The sequence below is a fragment of the Apiotrichum porosum genome (genome assembly GCF_003942205.1).
Source record: "Apiotrichum porosum strain DSM 27194 chromosome Unknown scaffold_13, whole genome shotgun sequence".
NCBI lineage: Eukaryota > Fungi > Basidiomycota > Tremellomycetes > Trichosporonales > Trichosporonaceae > Apiotrichum > Apiotrichum porosum.
The window spans coordinates 81,254-99,011 of record NW_021167120.1 but is presented as its reverse complement, the minus strand read 5'-3'; the positions used below and the strand labels follow the sequence as shown (position 1 = coordinate 99,011).

The 17,758-nt window shown below is 61.5% G+C and overlaps 5 protein-coding genes across 5 annotated transcripts; 3 read left to right on the top strand and 2 right to left on the bottom strand.

Annotated features, from left to right (window-relative positions):
• Positions 1-101: 101 nt before the first annotated feature.
• Positions 102-3,432, top strand: EHS24_002462 (uncharacterized protein; the record flags this gene model as incomplete). Its single annotated transcript, XM_028618202.1, has 6 exons — positions 102-569; positions 607-1,234; positions 1,286-1,395; positions 1,440-1,560; positions 1,600-1,653; positions 1,694-3,432. The coding sequence occupies 6 exons, from the start codon at positions 102-104 to the stop codon at positions 3,430-3,432; spliced, it is 3,120 nt and encodes a 1,039-aa protein (XP_028473158.1).
• Positions 3,433-3,533: 101 nt separating this feature from the next.
• On the bottom strand, positions 3,534-5,783 carry EHS24_002461 (uncharacterized protein; the record flags this gene model as incomplete). The annotated part of the gene is made up of 9 exons (XM_028618201.1): positions 3,534-4,346; positions 4,392-4,507; positions 4,545-4,745; positions 4,792-4,882; positions 4,924-5,226; positions 5,268-5,371; positions 5,413-5,468; positions 5,517-5,559; positions 5,603-5,783. The coding sequence occupies 9 exons, from the start codon at positions 5,781-5,783 to the stop codon at positions 3,534-3,536; spliced, it is 1,908 nt and encodes a 635-aa protein (XP_028473157.1).
• A 1,108-nt stretch (positions 5,784-6,891) lies between these two features.
• EHS24_002460 (uncharacterized protein) lies at positions 6,892-7,866 on the bottom strand (the record flags this gene model as incomplete). The annotated part of the gene is made up of 5 exons (XM_028618200.1): positions 6,892-6,982; positions 7,033-7,303; positions 7,355-7,556; positions 7,623-7,724; positions 7,780-7,866. 5 exons carry the CDS (start codon positions 7,864-7,866, stop codon positions 6,892-6,894), a joined length of 753 nt encoding a protein of 250 aa, XP_028473156.1.
• A 1,032-nt stretch (positions 7,867-8,898) lies between these two features.
• Positions 8,899-11,149, top strand: EHS24_002459 (uncharacterized protein; the record flags this gene model as incomplete). Its single annotated transcript, XM_028618199.1, has 4 exons — positions 8,899-9,227; positions 9,455-9,634; positions 9,702-9,857; positions 9,928-11,149. 4 exons carry the CDS (start codon positions 8,899-8,901, stop codon positions 11,147-11,149), a joined length of 1,887 nt encoding a protein of 628 aa, XP_028473155.1.
• A 3,529-nt stretch (positions 11,150-14,678) lies between these two features.
• Positions 14,679-16,740, top strand: EHS24_002458 (uncharacterized protein; the record flags this gene model as incomplete). Its single annotated transcript, XM_028618198.1, has 3 exons — positions 14,679-14,986; positions 15,270-15,552; positions 15,595-16,740. 3 exons carry the CDS (start codon positions 14,679-14,681, stop codon positions 16,738-16,740), a joined length of 1,737 nt encoding a protein of 578 aa, XP_028473154.1.
• Positions 16,741-17,758: the final 1,018 nt, after the last annotated feature.

Here is a 17,758-nt window from a genome sequence, read left to right as displayed (position 1 = left end):
GGATACCGGACTTCTCACCCAACATTCGGCGCCGAATGCCGTTGGGCTTTATAAACGACGGCCCACAGTTGCGGTCCAACTCAATTACCAACTCCTACACCATGCTCGGCGCACGCATAGCCCTTCTGGTGGGCCTGGTGCCCGCTGTGTGGGCTCTGGGCGAGCCGCGAGTCGTCACGTTTGACGACGAGGCCGCCGTTTCTTCGACTGTTCAGACCGTGTTCGACGTTCCGTCAAGAAACAACTTTATCATCGGGTCGCGCAAGAGAGGGTACGCGGCTCCCCTGCTTCTCGAATCGAATGACAACCAAGCAGTCCACCTTGCGGCCAGGACGTGGGCCGAGGACGTCTACCGTGTCGTCGGGGTGTATCCGGAGCTCTACAACGACACTCTACCTGCCGAGGTCCACAGCGCCGTCATCGTTGGCACGGTCGACAGCCAGCTCGTCCAGTCCCTAGACTTCACCACCGATACACTCAAGGGCAAGTGGGAGGCGTATCAGACCTCTGTGGTGGACTCGCCCATGGCCGGTTTGTCCGAGGCCCTCGTGGTGACTGGAAGTGATCGCGTAGGTGCCACCCGTGTCGTTTGAAGGCTGACATTAGCGCGGCACAATCTACGCCCTGTACACCATCTCGGAGCAGATGGGCGTTTCTCCATGGCACTACTGGTCTGACGTCCCCATTCGGGGCCAGGAACATGTTGCCTTCAAACGCGGCGCAGTGCTGGCGCACGGCGAGCCGACGGTCAAGTATCGCGGCATCTTCATCAACGACGAGCACCCGGCGCTGTGGGGGTGGGCGCAGCAGGCCTTCAGCCGCGAGTTGTGGGAGCCCGCGTTCCAGACCGACTTTTATACCCACTGGTTTGAGATGATGCTTCGCCTGAAGGCAAACTATGCCTGGCCGGCCATGTACATTTCGGCCTTTAGGGTGGACGGCCTGGACGTCAGTGCTGGCCTGCCTGCCGACCCTATTCCGGGACCCAACCTCGTCCTGGCCAACGCGATGGGTATTGTCATGGGTGCATCGCACCACGAGCCGATGGACCGCAACAAGCCCGAATGGGACGCGTACGGTAAAGGCGCCTGGGACTGGACCAACAACGAGACCATCAGCGAGTTTTGGAGGTACGGCGCCGAGAGGTCCAAGGACATGGACGTGCTGTACACCATGGGCATGCGCGGCGACGGCGACATGCCTCTCACAGGTGCGAGCCTGGAGCTGGTTCAGAGTGAGTCTCTTTTTGGGAAAGGGGACGCTGCATTGAGTGCTTACGAAAAAGACATTACCAGGCACCAGCTGGACATCTTGCGCGACGTGCACGGCGAGAAGACGGACATTCCCAAGATGTGGGCAATGTACAAGGAGGTGGCAGAGTACTTTGTCGATGGGGTGAGCTTTGGGTCGTCGTCCCTGTCCGCCAGCTGACACTGCAGCTTGAAATTCCCGAGGACATTAGCATCCTCTTCGCCGACGACAACTTTGGTAACATCATGAGCGTGCTCCCCGTTGGAAAGGAGCATGCGGCAGGAGCGGGCATCTACTACCATGTTGACTGTGAGTTGATAGCGCAAGGAGGTGTTTGCTGACGTTTAGACGTCGGGTACCCCCGAGCTTATAAGTGGATCAACACCATTAACCTTGCGAAAAGTGCGTCACAGAGTGATGGAGGCAAACACTGACCGGGGAGCTTGGGAGCAGATGAACATTGCGCAGTCGTTCAACACGACTGCCATCTGGATGCTCAACATTGGTTCGCTCAAGCCACTCGAGGTGCCGACTGAACACTTCCTTGCGCTGGCGTACGACTTTGACGCGTGGCCACTCAACTCTGTGGACACCTTCCTGCGTGCTTGGGCCGCGCGCGACTTTGGCGAGGAGGTCGCCGACGAAGTGGCGGACATCATGGGCACGTACTCGCTGTACGCTGGCCGGCGCAAGCCCGAGCTGCTCAACTCGACGCTCTACTCGCTCATCAACTTTGGCGAGGCCGAGCGCGTGCTCGACGAGTGGGAGACACTCACTGCGCGTGCGCAGGCCGTGTACGATGCCCTCGACACGAGCGCCCAGCCGGCCTTCTACCAGCTCGTGCTCATGCTCTGCCAGATGCAGACCAACATTAACCGGCTGTACATTTCCGTCTCGCGGTCCAACCACTATGCGTGGCAGGGACGTACGCTTGCCAACACGTTTTCGTACGACGCCCTAGACGCGTTCTACGCCGACGCCAACTTGACCGAGACGTTCCACAGCCTGCTGGACCGCAAGTGGGACCACATGCTCGACCAGGCCCATATCAGCTGGGACGCGCATCTCGAGCACGACCGCGACTTTCTCCCGCCCATCAGCTTTGTCAACCCTGCCACGCCCGTGCGCGGTGGGATTCCGCTCACAGAGCTGTCCATCCCGCACACGTACCACACGCGCGTGACGGTCGAGAACAGCTACGGCGCGTGGCCCGGGTGGACGCTGTGGAACTGCGATGGCGAGGGCAAGTGTCCCGACCCCACGCTGTGGGCCATGGACTGGTACGGTGCGCCGCGCCGCTGGATCGACATTGGCAGCTGCGGCCCCAAGACGGTCCACTGGACAGCTACGCCGAGCCACGACTGGCTCACCGTGTCCCGGACGAGCGGGACGTTGACCTCGGATGCCAAGAACGACGTGCGCCTGTACGTGTCGGTCGACTGGGACGCGGCGCCAAATCCCGGCTCCGAGCTGGTGCAGATCGAGGGCCACGTCCTCGTCCAGTCGTCGGACGGCGCCAACGTCACCATCACTGTCCCCGTGAACATTGCCCCCGCCGTCGCCGAGGAGTTTACGGGCTTTGTCGAGGGAGACGGATACGTCGTGATGGAGGCCGCGCACCACACGCGCCACACGGCCACTGCCGCGCACGCCCTCGAGGAGGTCAAGGGGTACGGACGCTACCTGTCCGGCGTGTCGATGTATCCCGTCGACAACACAAACTACACGGTCGGCACGGGCCCCGTGGTCGAGTACGACTTCTGGACACACGGCGACTCGGTGCACGCCAACGGCACTGCGCTCGTGACGGTGCAGATTGGGCCGACGCTCAATTTCCTGCTCGGCCGCGAACTGGCGTTTGGGTTCCAGTTTGACACGAGTGCGCCGGCAGAGATCCACCCGATCCCGACCGAACGCCTGGGACCACAGTACGAAAAGCCCGGCGCACCCGCGCTGTTCATGGGCGCCGTGCCCGTCGACTGGCCCGAGATTGTCAAGAGCGAGGTGCGCAACGTCTCCATCGAGGTGCACCAGCCGACGCTGCGCGAGGCGGGCAAGCACACGATCAAGCTGTTCGGCATGACCCCCGGCATTGTGTTTGAGCGCATCTGGGTAGACCTCGGGGGTATCGAGAAGAGGGGCTACAGCTACTTTGGCCCTCCCGAGAGTGTGCGTGTGTAGACACTTGTGTAGACGGGGGGAAATATGTCGCATGTTTATTTATGCAAATATTATTTTTTTGAAGAAAAAAATCCAATTAAAATCTCACGCCCTCTCTCTCCTCACTTCCTGCCTTCGAGCTCGTGGAGGACCTTCTCCTCCACCTTCTGCGCCTCGGCAGCGATGGCATCGTCCGAGACGCCGTCGCGCATGACGACCTCCTTGTGGGGCTCGACGGTGTTGTGCGCCTGGCCGAGGTAAAACTCCTTTGTGAGGAGACCGGCGATGAGCGCGAGCATCGAGGTGATGAGCGCGCCAATGTACAGGCCGCGCAGGGACTCTGTGTATGCCCTGTTGATGAGGTCGTGGGGCTCGGCGGCGCGCGCGACGAGGATGGACCCGAAAATCTCGGCGCGCTCCGTCGCGTTAAAGTACTCGCCGACATACTTTTCGAGGTGCAGCGGCACCTGCTTGTTCCACACGGCGCCCGAGATGGCTGACGCAATGGACCCGCCGAGCGACGTCCACAGCGACAGGACGGCCATGGCCAGCGCCATGTCGGCGTGGGCGACCGAGCCCTGCGATGCCACCTGCGTGGAGATGACGGAAATCGCGCCGCCGAGCGAGCACAGGATACGCGCAAACACGAGGGTCACGTCCTTTTGGTTTCCGTTGACGGCGAGGAAGTTGATGCCCTCGCCCACCACGCGGATGGCGAGGCCCGTGAGCTGGAGCGCCTTGTAGCGGTGGGTGTAGCGCTGGATGAGGCCCGCAAACACGGCAAAACCGCACAGGCCCACAGTCATAATGTTGCTAAAGTAGGTGTAGTTCTTGTCCGACCACTCGGGCTTGATGATGTACACCCACGACAGGTAGTATGTGTCGGTCAGGTAGCCGGAGAAGTAGTACAAAAAGTCGATGGCAATGCAGCAGAGCTGGGGGGGTTGTGAGCTGGGGGTACACTGGCAGGCGCAGCTTACGAAAGTGCGGTTCATGACGCGACGGGGCATGATGGGGTATGCGGAGAAGCGCCACTCCCAGACGCAGAACGCGGCAAAGAGGAAACCACCAACGGCATACATGGCGATGAGCGAGGCTGGAGCGTTAGGATACGTGCAGAAAAGGAGACCCACGGTTGGCGTAGCCGCCGACGGCCGTCGTGCTGAGGGTAGCGGGGGCAAGGAGACACGCAAACGAAAAGCCCAGGAGGAGCAGACCAAACGCGTCCATGTGGATGGCGTAGTGAAGAATGACCTGGAGCACGGTACGGCGGGGAGGCTCGATGCCCTCGAGGACGTGGCGACGCGCGTACGACGACGAGGCGAGGGAGAGAGCTAACAGTCAGCTTTGGGGACAGGCTTGAGGTTTCCAAACTCTCACCTCCGAGCTTCTTGGCGCGGTGGTCGCCCCAGAACAGGACCAGGAGCGACGGCGCAATGCACACGGGCACGAGAATACAGAACATGCCGTACTGCCGGTTGTCAGCTGCACAATCCCCCTTGGACAACTCACGCCCCAGCGCCATCCGTTCTCCGAGTACGCGCTGATACCGTCCGTGATGTATCCGGCGACAAACGCGTTCAGCACCCACGGCAGCGAGTAGGCGCCCTGCACGGCACCGCGCCACTGCAGGCTGGTAATGTCGGCAATGAGGATGCCCGTGACCTGGTTGATACCCGTGTTGCCGAGGGTGTACAGGACCTGGCCGGCGACGACGGAGTCGACGTTCTTGCTAGCGGCGGTGATGATGAAGCCCAGGGTGTAGAAGAAGACCGAGATGGTGAGCGCCATGGGGCGCGAGAGGAGGTCGGCAATCTGGCGCATGAGCTTGGTGACTACCACACGCAGCAACCTACCTTGGCGATGAACGGCTGCGCCACGGCGGCCATGATCTGTGTCACGACAGCAATGGTGGCGACGATGGTGTGCAGCGAGTATGAGGAGGTGGCAAAGGCCGAGTCTGAGGCGTCAGCATGGCCGGCCAGGAGCAGCAGCTCTCACATGTGTAGGTCGTGCTCTGGCTCAGCGTAAAGACGTAGCAGACGACTCCAATGGAGCTGTAAACGTCAGCAAAAGCAAAGAGCCCCCCCGTTGCGGATACCTACCCCCACAGAAGCCACAGCTTCCATCCCTTGCCGAACACAATGTCTGGTTGGGGGTTAGCCGCCGATCGGAACACATGAATACCCACAGAGAGCTTCGATCTTGGTCACGCCAATATCCTGCTCGAGGCCCAGGCTCTCGGGGCTGTCGGGACGTGGGGCCTCGACGTCGCTCCTGTCCTTTTCGGGCTCGAGCTGGTTGGCCTCGGACGCGAGCGAGGTCGCGCCTGGCCCTGCGGCAGTTGACATTTCGAGAGAGGCGCGGTTCATGGCGCTGACAGCTCGGGTGGTGGGTCGATGTGTTTTTTGGTGGGGGGGGGCTGTTAGGGAGAGAGACGGTCACACCAGACACCGCCTGGCCACCTTATAGCTACCCGGGATTGCGCCCGGGACTGCCGGGGGTTGGGAGCTGGGAGGGTATATGGTATCACGATGAGGCAGCGTTGCGGATTTGCAACCCCCCGCGCGGCCCTTGCAGAGCGAGAGGGTGGGTGGAGGCGTCAGCAAACGAGGCCTGGGAGGGCCCGAAATTATCAGATAAACGGTGAGATCGGGCTCCTCGGCCGACTGTCGCCACCAACCCTGGACGTCCCAAGCTGTTTCAACGTCTTGTGCAACAAAACTGGCGCACCTTACGCAGCTCTGAGCTTGCCCCCTGGCACCCAGCTGACAATGGGTGGAATGCCAAGTATAGACGGCGTCCACGGCAGGGCTCGTTTTTCTTCCTGCCCCTGAGGCTTGGGTCCGTACATGTGGTGGTACATATGTTTTTTTTTTCGGTGGTGCCTTGCGTGGAAGATCTCGAAAGAGCCATTTGACCGCCGACTCGTCAACCTCGCTACTGTGATCAAAGTATCAAAATGAGTTGCCGAGGCCAATGTCAAATGCGGGTGGTGGAACGGGTGCACACTGGCAGACACGAGCCAGTGGCCAGTGGGCCACGTTCATGGTTGCACTGCGTCGCCCGAAACGACCCGTACGCCAGCAGTCAGTCGGGGGGTCGCTCGCTCTCCGTGACGGATTTTGCTTACGACAGACAGCTACAGAAGACAACGTCGCGGAGGCGTTCCTCGTGCGGGCGATAATCGCAGCCAAGCATGTAGCAAGCATGTCTCGCCGGCGCGTTGGTTGGCCCAAGGCCTTGGCCTTAGGCACCCACCCACACACGCGCGCTCCCTCTCCGGGATATCGCCTCCGAACGACCCGCGGTCCCCGGGTCCCCGACGCCCCGGCTTCGGCACAACCGAGGTGATAACGTATAGGCCAGGATGAGGTGCTCCCTGTGTCCCCTTCGCACCTGACCAACGGCCGACTTTCGAACTGATTTTGCATACATGTGTTGTGCTTCTCGACTGCGCTGTGCGCCTCGGCCGTGCACTTAGAGTTTCGGCGCGGTTCGCGGCAGCTCGACGATCTGGTCCACGCCAGGGTACTCTGGGAGGTTGAGATTGTACTTTATAGCCAGGTCACTGAGTGTGTGCAAGTCAGCGTTGCCCCCATACACTTGCAAGATACCTACTCGGGCACAAAGCGGCCGCCCAGCCAGTGCCGGCCAGTGTACGCCTGCACGCCCTCCTTTGGCGCCGTCAGACTGATGAGTACGGCCGGGTCAATCGTCTCCACCGTCTGGCTCTTGCCCGCGGCGTCGGGCGACGTGAACAGCGGCTGCCGGCCAGCTTCCACGTTCCACCCGGAGGGAATGTCGACGGACACGATGGGTGCGTGCGTCGCTGCCAGCGCGTTCAGGACGCGGTCGAACGGAGCGCGGACCGGGGGTTGGAATGAGAAACCTGTGGAATGCGGGTCAGATGGGGCAGTCTGTATGCATCTGCGCCTCCTACCAAAGATGGCATCCAGGACGACGTCGGTCGCGGCAATGGCAGCATCAAACTCGTCCGCGCCGGCCACCACGGGGATGCCGAGGTTCCGAGCCTGTTGGAGGAGGCGCTGGTAGATGTCCTTGCCTCCGGGCTTGGGGTAGTAGATGGTCGGCGTGTAGCGGAAGTGATGCAAGTGACGCGCTGCGACGAGGCCGTCGCCGCCCTGGGTAAAGTGTGAGCTGCGTCTCGCGGACGAGACTGTGGGAATGGCAATGGCAATGGAACCAACCTGGTTTCCCGGTCCACAGCACACGAGGACGCGTTTGTGCGTCGTGTTAGGGTAGCTCTTGGCCAGCGCCTGGGCACAACTCAGGCCTGCGAGCTCCATGAGCTGGGTGCAAAGGTCAGTCGGCGACAGACGGGGTGGTGTCCCCTTGTGAGCTCACTTGGTCCAGCGAGAACGCGCCGGCGGCCGACATGAGCTCCTCGTCGATGTGCTGTGCGAGCTTTTGGCCAATGTATCTGATGGACATGGTGAGGGCGGTGAACGAGGTGGAGTGTGTGACCGTGTGAGCAGCAGACGGCAACAACAATGGGCCTGCCAGAAAACGCGCTCGTCCCCGACAGCCATTGAGGTGACGATGATGTCACCAGGAGGAAACAGATCACGTGACTGAGATGGGTGGGTTGGCGGAGATCTCCTTTATCTCCGTGTATTATGTTCCCAGGCACGACATATATTCACGTTTGTGGCCTCGGGGATCGGATGCCGACGTGCAGCCCGAACCCTTGGATGCAGCAGAGAGGGTTTGTTTGGGAGACCTGCAGAGCACATGCCGAGAGCATCTCGTGCGCTCGTGGGGGGTCCGGTCGCCGGGGGGGACGAGAAGAAGGGGCCAGCCGGCCAAGACCGTCGGCCACGAGTGAGAATAGACTTGTGCTCCTTCTCGTTGCCCCGCACGACATACAGAGATTAGCAACCCGTGAGGCCGTTTCTAATAAAGCGATCTAATGCTTATTCCTGTCCGTCCCTCCAAAGGCCTCGGCGCCGGTATCCGTCAGGGATCGCTGCTGCCGAGCACTGTACGGCAGTGTCCAGCGCCTGTCGCGTCTGTCGCCACCGTGTGCTGTCCACTAGGCCACTACCCGAGTCAAGCGACAGACACGCACCGTCAACCTTTGTCGAGTCGCATCGGTGACCGGGCGCGACTCTGGCTGCTGTGCGCGCGCCGTTTTGGCTCTCGGCGGATCGGCGGCGAGGTTGCTGCGCAGCCGTGCCGGGCCAACACGCGTCGGGACGCTACATGTGGTCCCCAACACCTCACACAGCACACAGTCCGGAAGCGAGCGAGCGAGCGATGGAATTCTTTGCATGCCGAGGTTGTTGCGCATAGGTCGCCGAGCCACGACCCCACAGGGAGCTTCCAGATCTCACACAATATAAGCCCGTCGGTCTTGGCCCCTTTTGAGGAATGCAAACCATCTTTATTACGCCAGACAACTGCGCGACAAGAGACACCAACCACCACACTCCCCTTTCACCACCACCACCACCGCGTCTCACCATGGCCACCGGAGAGACACCCCCCGCCGTCCCGGCCCTCGCTGCCGAGACGAGCTCCACCGCAGGCGTCAACCAGCCCAGCGCTGCGTCCAGCAACCCCGCGTCCATCAACGACACGCCCTCGGTCCACTCGAGCGACGGCAGCAAGTCGGGTGGCGCCCCCGAGCCCCCCAAGATGCCCAAATGGCGCTTCTGGGCCATCTTCCTGTCGCTCCTCATGTGCGTCTTCCTCTTCGCCCTCGACCAGCTCATCGTCGCCACCGCCATCCCCAAGATCACCATCCAGTTCAACGCGCTGTCCCAGCTGCCCTGGCTGGCCTCTGGCTTTTTGTGAGTCGAGCACGGGTTCCGAGTCGACCGAGCGAGCGGCGACTTTTGCATCGTCGGTGTTGGGTCTTTTTCTTTTTTTGGCGCTGACACTGTCCTTATTATCCTTAATGTCCCTAAATTCCCCTACATTCCTAAATTCCTAAATGGCCCGTTCCGTTCCTGAAAATCCCCCCTAATCGTCAACAACCACAACAACAAAACCTCCTAATTCAAAAACACATGAATAGCCTCCCGCTCTTCGCGCTCAACCTCATCTACGCCCAGTGCCTCGAAATCTTCCCGTCCAAGCATGTCATCATGTTCGCAGTGTTCATCTTCGAGGTCGGATCGCTCCTGTGCGGCGTCGCGCCCAACATGGTCGCCCTGATCTTTGGCCGTGCGGTTGCTGGTGCTGGCGCTGCTGGAATGTGAGTGTGGCGGAGGCTGTGGCTCCACTACGGTCTGAAGACCTCCAGCTGACTTTTTTCTCTCCAGCTTCTCAGGCGGCATGGTGGTCATTGCCGAGCTTACGTCGCTTCACAACCGCGCGCAGTACCTCGCTCTCTTTGGCGTGGTGTTTGCCATCGCCTCGGTCGTCGGTCCCCTCGTGGGCGGTGCTTTTTCCGACCACGTCTCGTGGAGGTGGTGCTTGTGAGTTTCAGCCGGGAGTCGTCTGTGCACACCGCCGTCACGATCGCTGACACACCCTCCCCCCCTCCAGCTACATCAACCTCCCCCTCGGCGGCATTGCGCTCGTTTCGCTGGGCGTGTTCCAGCCCTCGCTCCCGCCCATGGGCCGTAGGCGCAACTACCAGGGCTACAGCAAGTACATGCTCCACCAGTTCATCCGGTGCGACTGGGTGGGCGCTGCGATTGCCATGGCGTGGGCCGTGTGCTTTATCCTCGCGCTGCAATGGGGCGGCGTTGACCATGCGTGGAACTCGGGGTCGGTGATTGCGTGCCTCGTCATGGTCGGTGTCCTGCCGCCCATCTTCTTCGCTTGGGAGATGTTTGTCGGTCCCGAGCGCGCCATGTTCAAGCTCCGCCTGTTCGCGCGCCGCACCATTTTCGGCGCGGCCGTCTGCCTCGCGTTCCTGTTCGGCGTCATGATGATCGACGTCTACTACCTGTCCGTGGCGCTGCAGGCCGTGTACCGCTTCTCGGCGACGGCGGCCGGTGTGCGCCTCCTCCCGCTCATCATGAGCCAGGTGGTCGCGCTCATTGCCAGTGCGCGCATCATCCCCAAGCTGGGCAGGTACAAGTGGGTCATTGTCGCGGGCCCCTGTTTCCTCGCCCTCGGCTCGGGCCTCCTCTACACCATCAAGTACGGCACGCCCATTGCCAACCTGTACGGCTTCCAGGTCCTCATCGGTATCGGTGTCGGCATGTCCCTGCAGAACTGCATGCTCGCGATCCAGTTTGAGCTCAAGAAGGAGCCCCAGTTCATCTCGGCCGGCGTCGGCATCGGCACGTTTACGGGCTTTGCAGGCCGCATCATCGGCATCTCGCTTGCCGGCAGCGTGTTTGAGAACATGATCCAGGTCAACTTGCACAAGTATGTCCCGCAGCTGTCCGAGGCGCAGGTCATGGAGGTGGTCAACGACGCGGGAGCCGTCTACTCCATGATCCCCGAGGAATACCGCACCCAGACGCTCGTGGCGTACACCCAGACCCTGCGTCTCGTGTACATTATCGGCCTCCCGTTCGCCGTCTGCGGCATCGCCGCCGCGCTGCTCATCAAAAACTCCAAGATGCCCACCAAGGCCGAGGAGCTCGAGCGCAAGCGCGAGCGCGACGAAAAGGAGGCCGTCCTCGATGCCGAGCACGCAAAGGCCCAGGAGGCAGGTGCCGCCACGGACAACAACGGGTTGCGCTACGACCGCGAGGACAAGGTCGCCGACGTCGAGGCCGAGCCCAAGGCCGCCGACACGGGCCGCGCATAAGTTGAACCGTAGTGTGCTCCCCGCGTTTTAATTAGAGTGCACAAGTCGGTGGCGGGGCGTAGACACAGAGTCTACACTATATAGTTTATGTACATCTATTTTATTTTATTTTAGCTTTACAGGATATATGTTATACCTGTTTCCAGCGCTTGAGCAAGACTCTGGTGGGAATTCAATGTGTGCGCGTCACGCACCTAACAAATAAACCAACGCAACCGAGCAACCGAGCAACAGGTGTGTCCTATTTCCCTGCCTGGTTGTTCTGTTCCTAGTCCAAAGTGTCAACAACAATGCCATAAAGACGCACAAAGTTGATAGGGGGGGGCAGAAAGCAGACTCAAGGTTCATTATGTACCGTCATACTCTCCGCCCTCGCCTGATCGAGAGCACGGTACCTCGGCGCAGGAACGGCCTCTGTACCTCTGTCGCGCTGCGATGGGTAGACAGGCAGCCGTTGCTGGACTGGGCCAGCGTGCTTACGCGACGTGACGACGGGCGACGGGCGACGACGCGTAGCATGCGCGACTGCGAATATTGGGGACGGACACCGCCCATGTTCGTCATTGTGAATGGGGGGCTCGTCGATCGCGAGGGACCACATAAGAGTATAAGAGTATATCCGGGCAGGGGGGGGGGGGGGGGGGGGCTAGAACTCCTAGAAGCCCGGTAAAAGGCGAGATCGAATGGAAAAGGAAAAACGGTCAGACCGTCAGATCGCGTCAGAGCGTCAGAGCACAAGACACACGCCCAACTGCCGTAGATCCGCACGTCCACGGTGGGACATGGCACTGACACCAGCACTGGGACATATGGGTCATATGGGCTCGAGGCCCAGACGGCGCCGCCGTTCCACTGGCAACCCTTTCACGTGTCTCGTCATGTCTCATCTGACGAGACGGCATCGGGGAGAACGGGAGAGTGGGGTACAGTGTGTGGCGCCGGGAGAATTACAACACGCGCCTGGAGGCCTGGAGGGGCCCACAGCAAAAGGAGACGAGCAATGGGCAGTTTGGTTGGGGATGCAGCCCGCAGCTGTCCCCTGTATGCGCCGGCGCCGGCGGCGTGCACCTCTGGAATGACTTGTGAGGTGTGATATGAGTGTGTGCCCATATTTTTCAATACACAGTGTCGGAACGGACGGCCTGGACGGTGGGAGACGAGTTTTTCCTTCTTGACCCCCCACAGGCCACAGGGTGTGGTGGGACTTGTGAAGGGCCAGGCCCAGTGCGTTTCAGCGGCCATGAGAGAGTGGGTTGGGTGGGTGGGTGGAGTTTGCCGTGCGAATAGTACGTACACCCGACGCTGGCTGGCTGGCTGGGGAGAGAAAAGAAAGGGCGGCAATGCCGTAGCGTAATTGCTCCGCGCGCACCTGGTGACTCAGGACAGTCGCTCTCTGCTAGCGGGGCAGCGGGCAGGCGGGCAGAGAGGACCAAGGCCGGCGCGCGAACGAGAGCAGACGGATGAGACGTCGGTGGCATGGTGAGACAGCATGTGGTGTGTGTGATGGAGAGACGTGTGACCTGTGTGCAACAACCGAATTCCACAGTCCTTGCTTCCTTCCACACCCATACTCATCTTCCCTCTACATCAACTCGCCCTTTTCCGTCGTCGTCGTTGCTGCTGGCACCCTTTGTTGCTGGCCATTCCACGTCACCAGCCCCCCCTCCCGTGCCCCCCTGGTACTTGATCGCCAGTGTCTCCCTCCCTGAACAGAGGATACGGGCAGCTCGACACCAGCGACTCGTTTTTCTAGCGTGTCGTGTGGTCTGTGTTTGCATTCAGCACACAACACATTCCCATCCTCCCATCCTCGCCCATCCTCCAGCGTTTGGAACGGAGCAGCAAGACATACACACAAGGAGGACTCGATCAGGTTGTTCTGGCCCTCCCTCGTGTGCATATCCCGTCGATAACAACGATCCCATCAGACACAACATACACAGTCCCCCGTACACATTCGCCGCATCTCTCTCTCTTTCTCTTTCTTCTTCCCTCTCTCTCTCTCTCTCCATTCCACAGCAAGCACCCACCCCCTTTCTTCCTCTCCCCTCCCCTTCCCTCCAACTCGCACGACCAACAGTGCCCGTGCACTCTCAACCTCGACACTCCCCCCCGCTCCCTCGTTCCCTCCCAGCGACACCGTACATCCACGTACCCCTCCTCCACAGCGCTCCCCGCACGCCTGCGCAGCCGCCTTCCTCCCCCGTCTGTTCCAGCCTGCCAGACACCACGCCCGCTCGCGCGCGCGCATAAACGCCCACACAGACGCCTCATATCCATTGCCCCGTCTGTCGCATTCTCCAAAGTCTCCACCATCCACGCGCGCACGGTTACAGGACCCCCCCGTCTGGCCTCTGGATCAATCGTCTTCCTCTCCTCTCTCGTGTCCCCAGAGCCGCAAACTCTCTCGAGACCACCTGCTATAGCAATCACTGCCCCCCGCCCCTGCAGCTCTCTCGGATCCCCCCCCTCCCCCGCCCTCGCGTCTTCTTCTCTTCCCCGCCGGACGACAATGACCGCGATGAGCCCCGTCCGCAACCGCTTCGACTATGCATCAGCCATGCATCCGTGAGTCAAGCAGCATCTGACCGAAAGAGGACGCAGCGAGAGAGCGAGAGAGCGAGAGAGCCAGCCAGCCAGCCAGCCAGACAGCATGTGAGCCATAGGCACCCGTGTGGTCCCTTTGGACGCAAAAGGCGGCGGCCAGGACGCCGCGTAGAAGCCATTTTCGCGCGCCCAAGTGCGGCCGTGCTCTACCGCTCTGCGGGCTGCACACATCTGGAACACGGTCTGTACGCCGTGCCGCCGAGACCACCACACCCCCATGCCCCCGGCGCTAAAGTCCACCCGCCTACCCAAACAAACGCACCGGGAGGGGCGGGGCCAAGACCCATGGGCCATGGGCCATTTGGCCATTTTTGGGCCATTGAGCCCAGTGCCAGTAGCGCCGCGTGGGCTGGACACGATGGTTTGCATGGTTTGGCCGGCGCCGTACAGTGGCGCAGGTGCAGGCAGGTGCGGGGGTATCGTGCTGGCTGGCGGCGGCGGCGGCGGCGGTGGTGGTGATCCCTCTTGGCTCTCCTGCGTGTCTGTTTCTGTTTTGCCGTCGTGCGTGTCTCATCTCTCATCAACTGACACTTTGTTCTCTCCCTCTTCTTCTTTTCTCTTTTCTCCACGCCCCGCCCCACCACTCCCCTCCCTCTCTCCCCATCCATCCATCCATCCACCCCATCACCCACCTCGCCGTCATCCTCGCATCCCGCCTCCCCGCCCTGTTCGGACCCACCCGTGCACGCCCCCCGGACGCCGCCACCGGACGCCGCCTGCGCCATTCCCGCCCCCCTTCCCCAACCTACCCCCCTCCGCCTGTAACGCGCGACCGTCCCGGGCCCGTCTCACAACGTCGTCGTTGCGTTTGCGCCGTCGCTCTCCCCCAACTCGGTCTCTCCTGTCTCTGTGTCTCCCTCTCTCACTCTCACTCCTCTTTCCACCTCCATCCATCCACCCTCCCACGCATCCATCACACACCATGCAACACTCGGTGCCCGCACGTCATCGATCGTCCTCCACCCCGGACCGGTCCCCGCACTCGCCCATCTCGCCCAAACACTCGCGTCGCATCCCGTCACCACCACCCCTGTCGGCAACGTTTCCACGCGGCGCGCGCTCTCCCATCATCTCCCCCTCGGCACTCCACAGCACATCCTCCCTCCGCGACCCTCCCCCTAACGCTACCCCGCCCGGCGGTAGCCGCTCCCCCTCGGCGTCGGGCCCGCGCGACGACGACCGCGACGACCGCAGGAAGGGCAAGGGCCGTGAACGCGAACGCGATGAACCGTGAGTAAGAAAGAGACCACCCCGGGGGGACAGGCTGCCCAAGCACGCCGGTGATGGGGATGGCCAGTTCTCATACCGAGGACCGGCCTGGACCTCTGTCCTGATGGTGTTGGGAGGACACAGGTGTCATGCTTCTTCACCTCTTGTGTAACACAAATCCCAAACCCCAGCCCCTGCGCCGCCGCAATGTTGCTGACCTCTTCTCTTCGCTTCTCATGACCACATGTCCCCGCCGTCCACATTCCCTGCTGCCAACCACCCACCACCTGACCGGCCCATCCAGCATCGAGGACGACCTGCGCCCAGAAAAGCGAAGCAGGTTAGGCCGCACCGGCGGCGGCCGTCCTGGCAACGACTCGCCGTCCAAGCCTGTTAGCGGCCCGTCGCCGTCGTCCGAGACCGCGCCATCCAAGAGGGGCCCTCCCCAGCTCCCGCCAATCAAGCCTATTGGCTTTGCAGCGTCGCGTGAGGCGCGCCGCGAGGACGGCACGGCCGACCGCGCCATCCCGTCGCCTGTGGTCATGGGCTTTGACTTTAAGACCATTGACGAGGAGCAGCTCAAGACAGTGAGTGGAGGACAAGGTAGCTATGGCTGACACTGTCTCCAGGTTCGCGACACGATTAGCATCAAGGAGCAGCAACAGGCACTCATTGCCCAGCGACGAAAGGAGATGGCCGCTAGCCAGCCTACCACGCCGCGCGAGTTGACCTTTAAGGGATGGACGCCCAAGGACCCCGAGAAGCGCGGTGTCGGGGCGCGTCGCGAGAAGATCCGCGACAAGGTCGAGCGCATGAGCATTGTGACGACGTCAACCGACAAGGACGTTGTCCCCGGGTCCAAGAGCGCGCCGCTCAACCAAGGTCTGGCATCACAGCAGCAGTCGCCGCGTGAGCCTCCTTCTGGATCACAGACGGCGATGCCTCACAACATTCTTCCTCCGATGCACTACCCGAGCCACGGCCACGGCGGGCATGGCGGAGGCCACCACCTGGCCGACCTGCGGACTGCGCCCCTTAGCCACTCCCGGCGCCACCACGAGGAGAGTGCCTTTGCTAGGCAGCAACAGCCCTACTACCAGGCGCAACAGCAGGCGCAGCACCGCTCCGGCGCGTCGGGCTCGGCGTCGAACCAGTCTGCCAGCCGGTCGCAACAGCAGCAGCAGGACCCCCGGGGTGACCCTCGCTACCCTCCCGACCTTGGTCCGCGCTCCGCTCTGCCGCCTACGACTGCCGACCGTCGCAACTTTTCCGTTCCCAGCCTGCAGCAGCAGCACAGCAGCTCGCGGTACCCACTGTCACCGCACGCGCCGCCAGGCCCACCACCGCCTGGCCCGCCTCTGCCCGGTCCTGGTCCCGGTCCATCGTCTGCGCGCCCGTCCAACGGCGTGAGCGGCCACCGCGCCAACGGCTACTCTGTCAGTCCCTCGCCTCCCAACCATCTGCGCGAGCAGTTTCTGGCCCCCTTCAGCCAGCTGTACGACATGCTGTCGTCTGTCGACGGACTGCGGTACCAGCTGCAGGACATGATCCACCGGACGGAACAGGCGTACCAGAACCAGATGCAGGCCAACAACGAGTTCAAGTCGACAGCGGCCCAGGCAAGCTCGCTGCTCGGCACGCTGCAGCAGTCGGCCGACTCGCTCAAGGAAATGGTCCGGTACGAGGTGGACCGCTCGGCCGGCGCGGACCGCCGCGAGGTGGACGAGCTGCGCGACCGTGTGCGCTCGCTCGAGGACAGGCTCTCCCAGCGTTGAGACCCCAGGGTGTAGGTGTAGGTGTACCACACCCGCACGCTGGGTTTTTATCAGCTATAAGAGGACCTGTCCGGTTCGGTGTTTTGGGCCATGGGCAAGGACTAGGGACGGTACCGCGTGCGCCGGGCCGGAGTTGCGACCTTTACCTTTCTTTTTTTATCCTGTGTCGCTAGTTAGTGTCCCTTGCCTGTCCTTTTTTCGTTTCTCTGTTTTCCCAGCTTATCTCCCCTTGGTTTTTGCTGTGACTCCCCTTTTGCCATCAACGAAGCATGCGCTCTCTCCCTTTCCCCCCTCCTTCCCCCCCTTCTTTCTCGTCCGCCCCCTCTCCCCTCTGTACCACAAATAGTCTCTCTGTCTCTGGGTCATGTCAATGTTGCGCCGTTGCACCCCCAACTCCAAGCCCTCGTTCGGCGTGTGTCCCTACAGGGAGCAGAGATAGTGGCAAGAAGACGGTGGAGGAGGCAGTGGGTGGGGTCGGTGGACGGACGGGGTTGTGTGGTGGTTGTTGGGATTCAGGGGAATCACCTGGCAGACACAGGAACACACTGTCCGTCAGGACACACCCCCGTTGCAAAAATCCTCTCTGCCAGCGAGCGAGCGAGCGATTCGAGACTGTCCGCCATTGACGTCTCTGGCGCACGCATCAATTGGGACCAACACCGCACGTTGCTCTCTGGCTCTCTGGCTGTTGGCATGGCTTGCATGGCTGCATGGCTTGGGTGTGCTTCCTTGCAACATTTCGTGGCACAGACCATCAGGGGTATAGGGGGGTCGATGGCTTGGCGCGCAGGTGGGTAGGTCGAGAAGTGGGTTCTTGTACTCTTGTTCGATACCGTCATCTGAGCGAGCATGCATGCATCCACAGCACATTCATTCCCAGTGCAAGAGTGTGTGTGCAGTGTGCCAAGGTCATTTGCATGCATGACTGTCTGACACACTATCAGTTGATATTCGTGTTATTTTTTGGCATGTTGTTGCGTGCTCTCTGTGTTTCTTGGTTATCCGAGTCGCTGCCGCA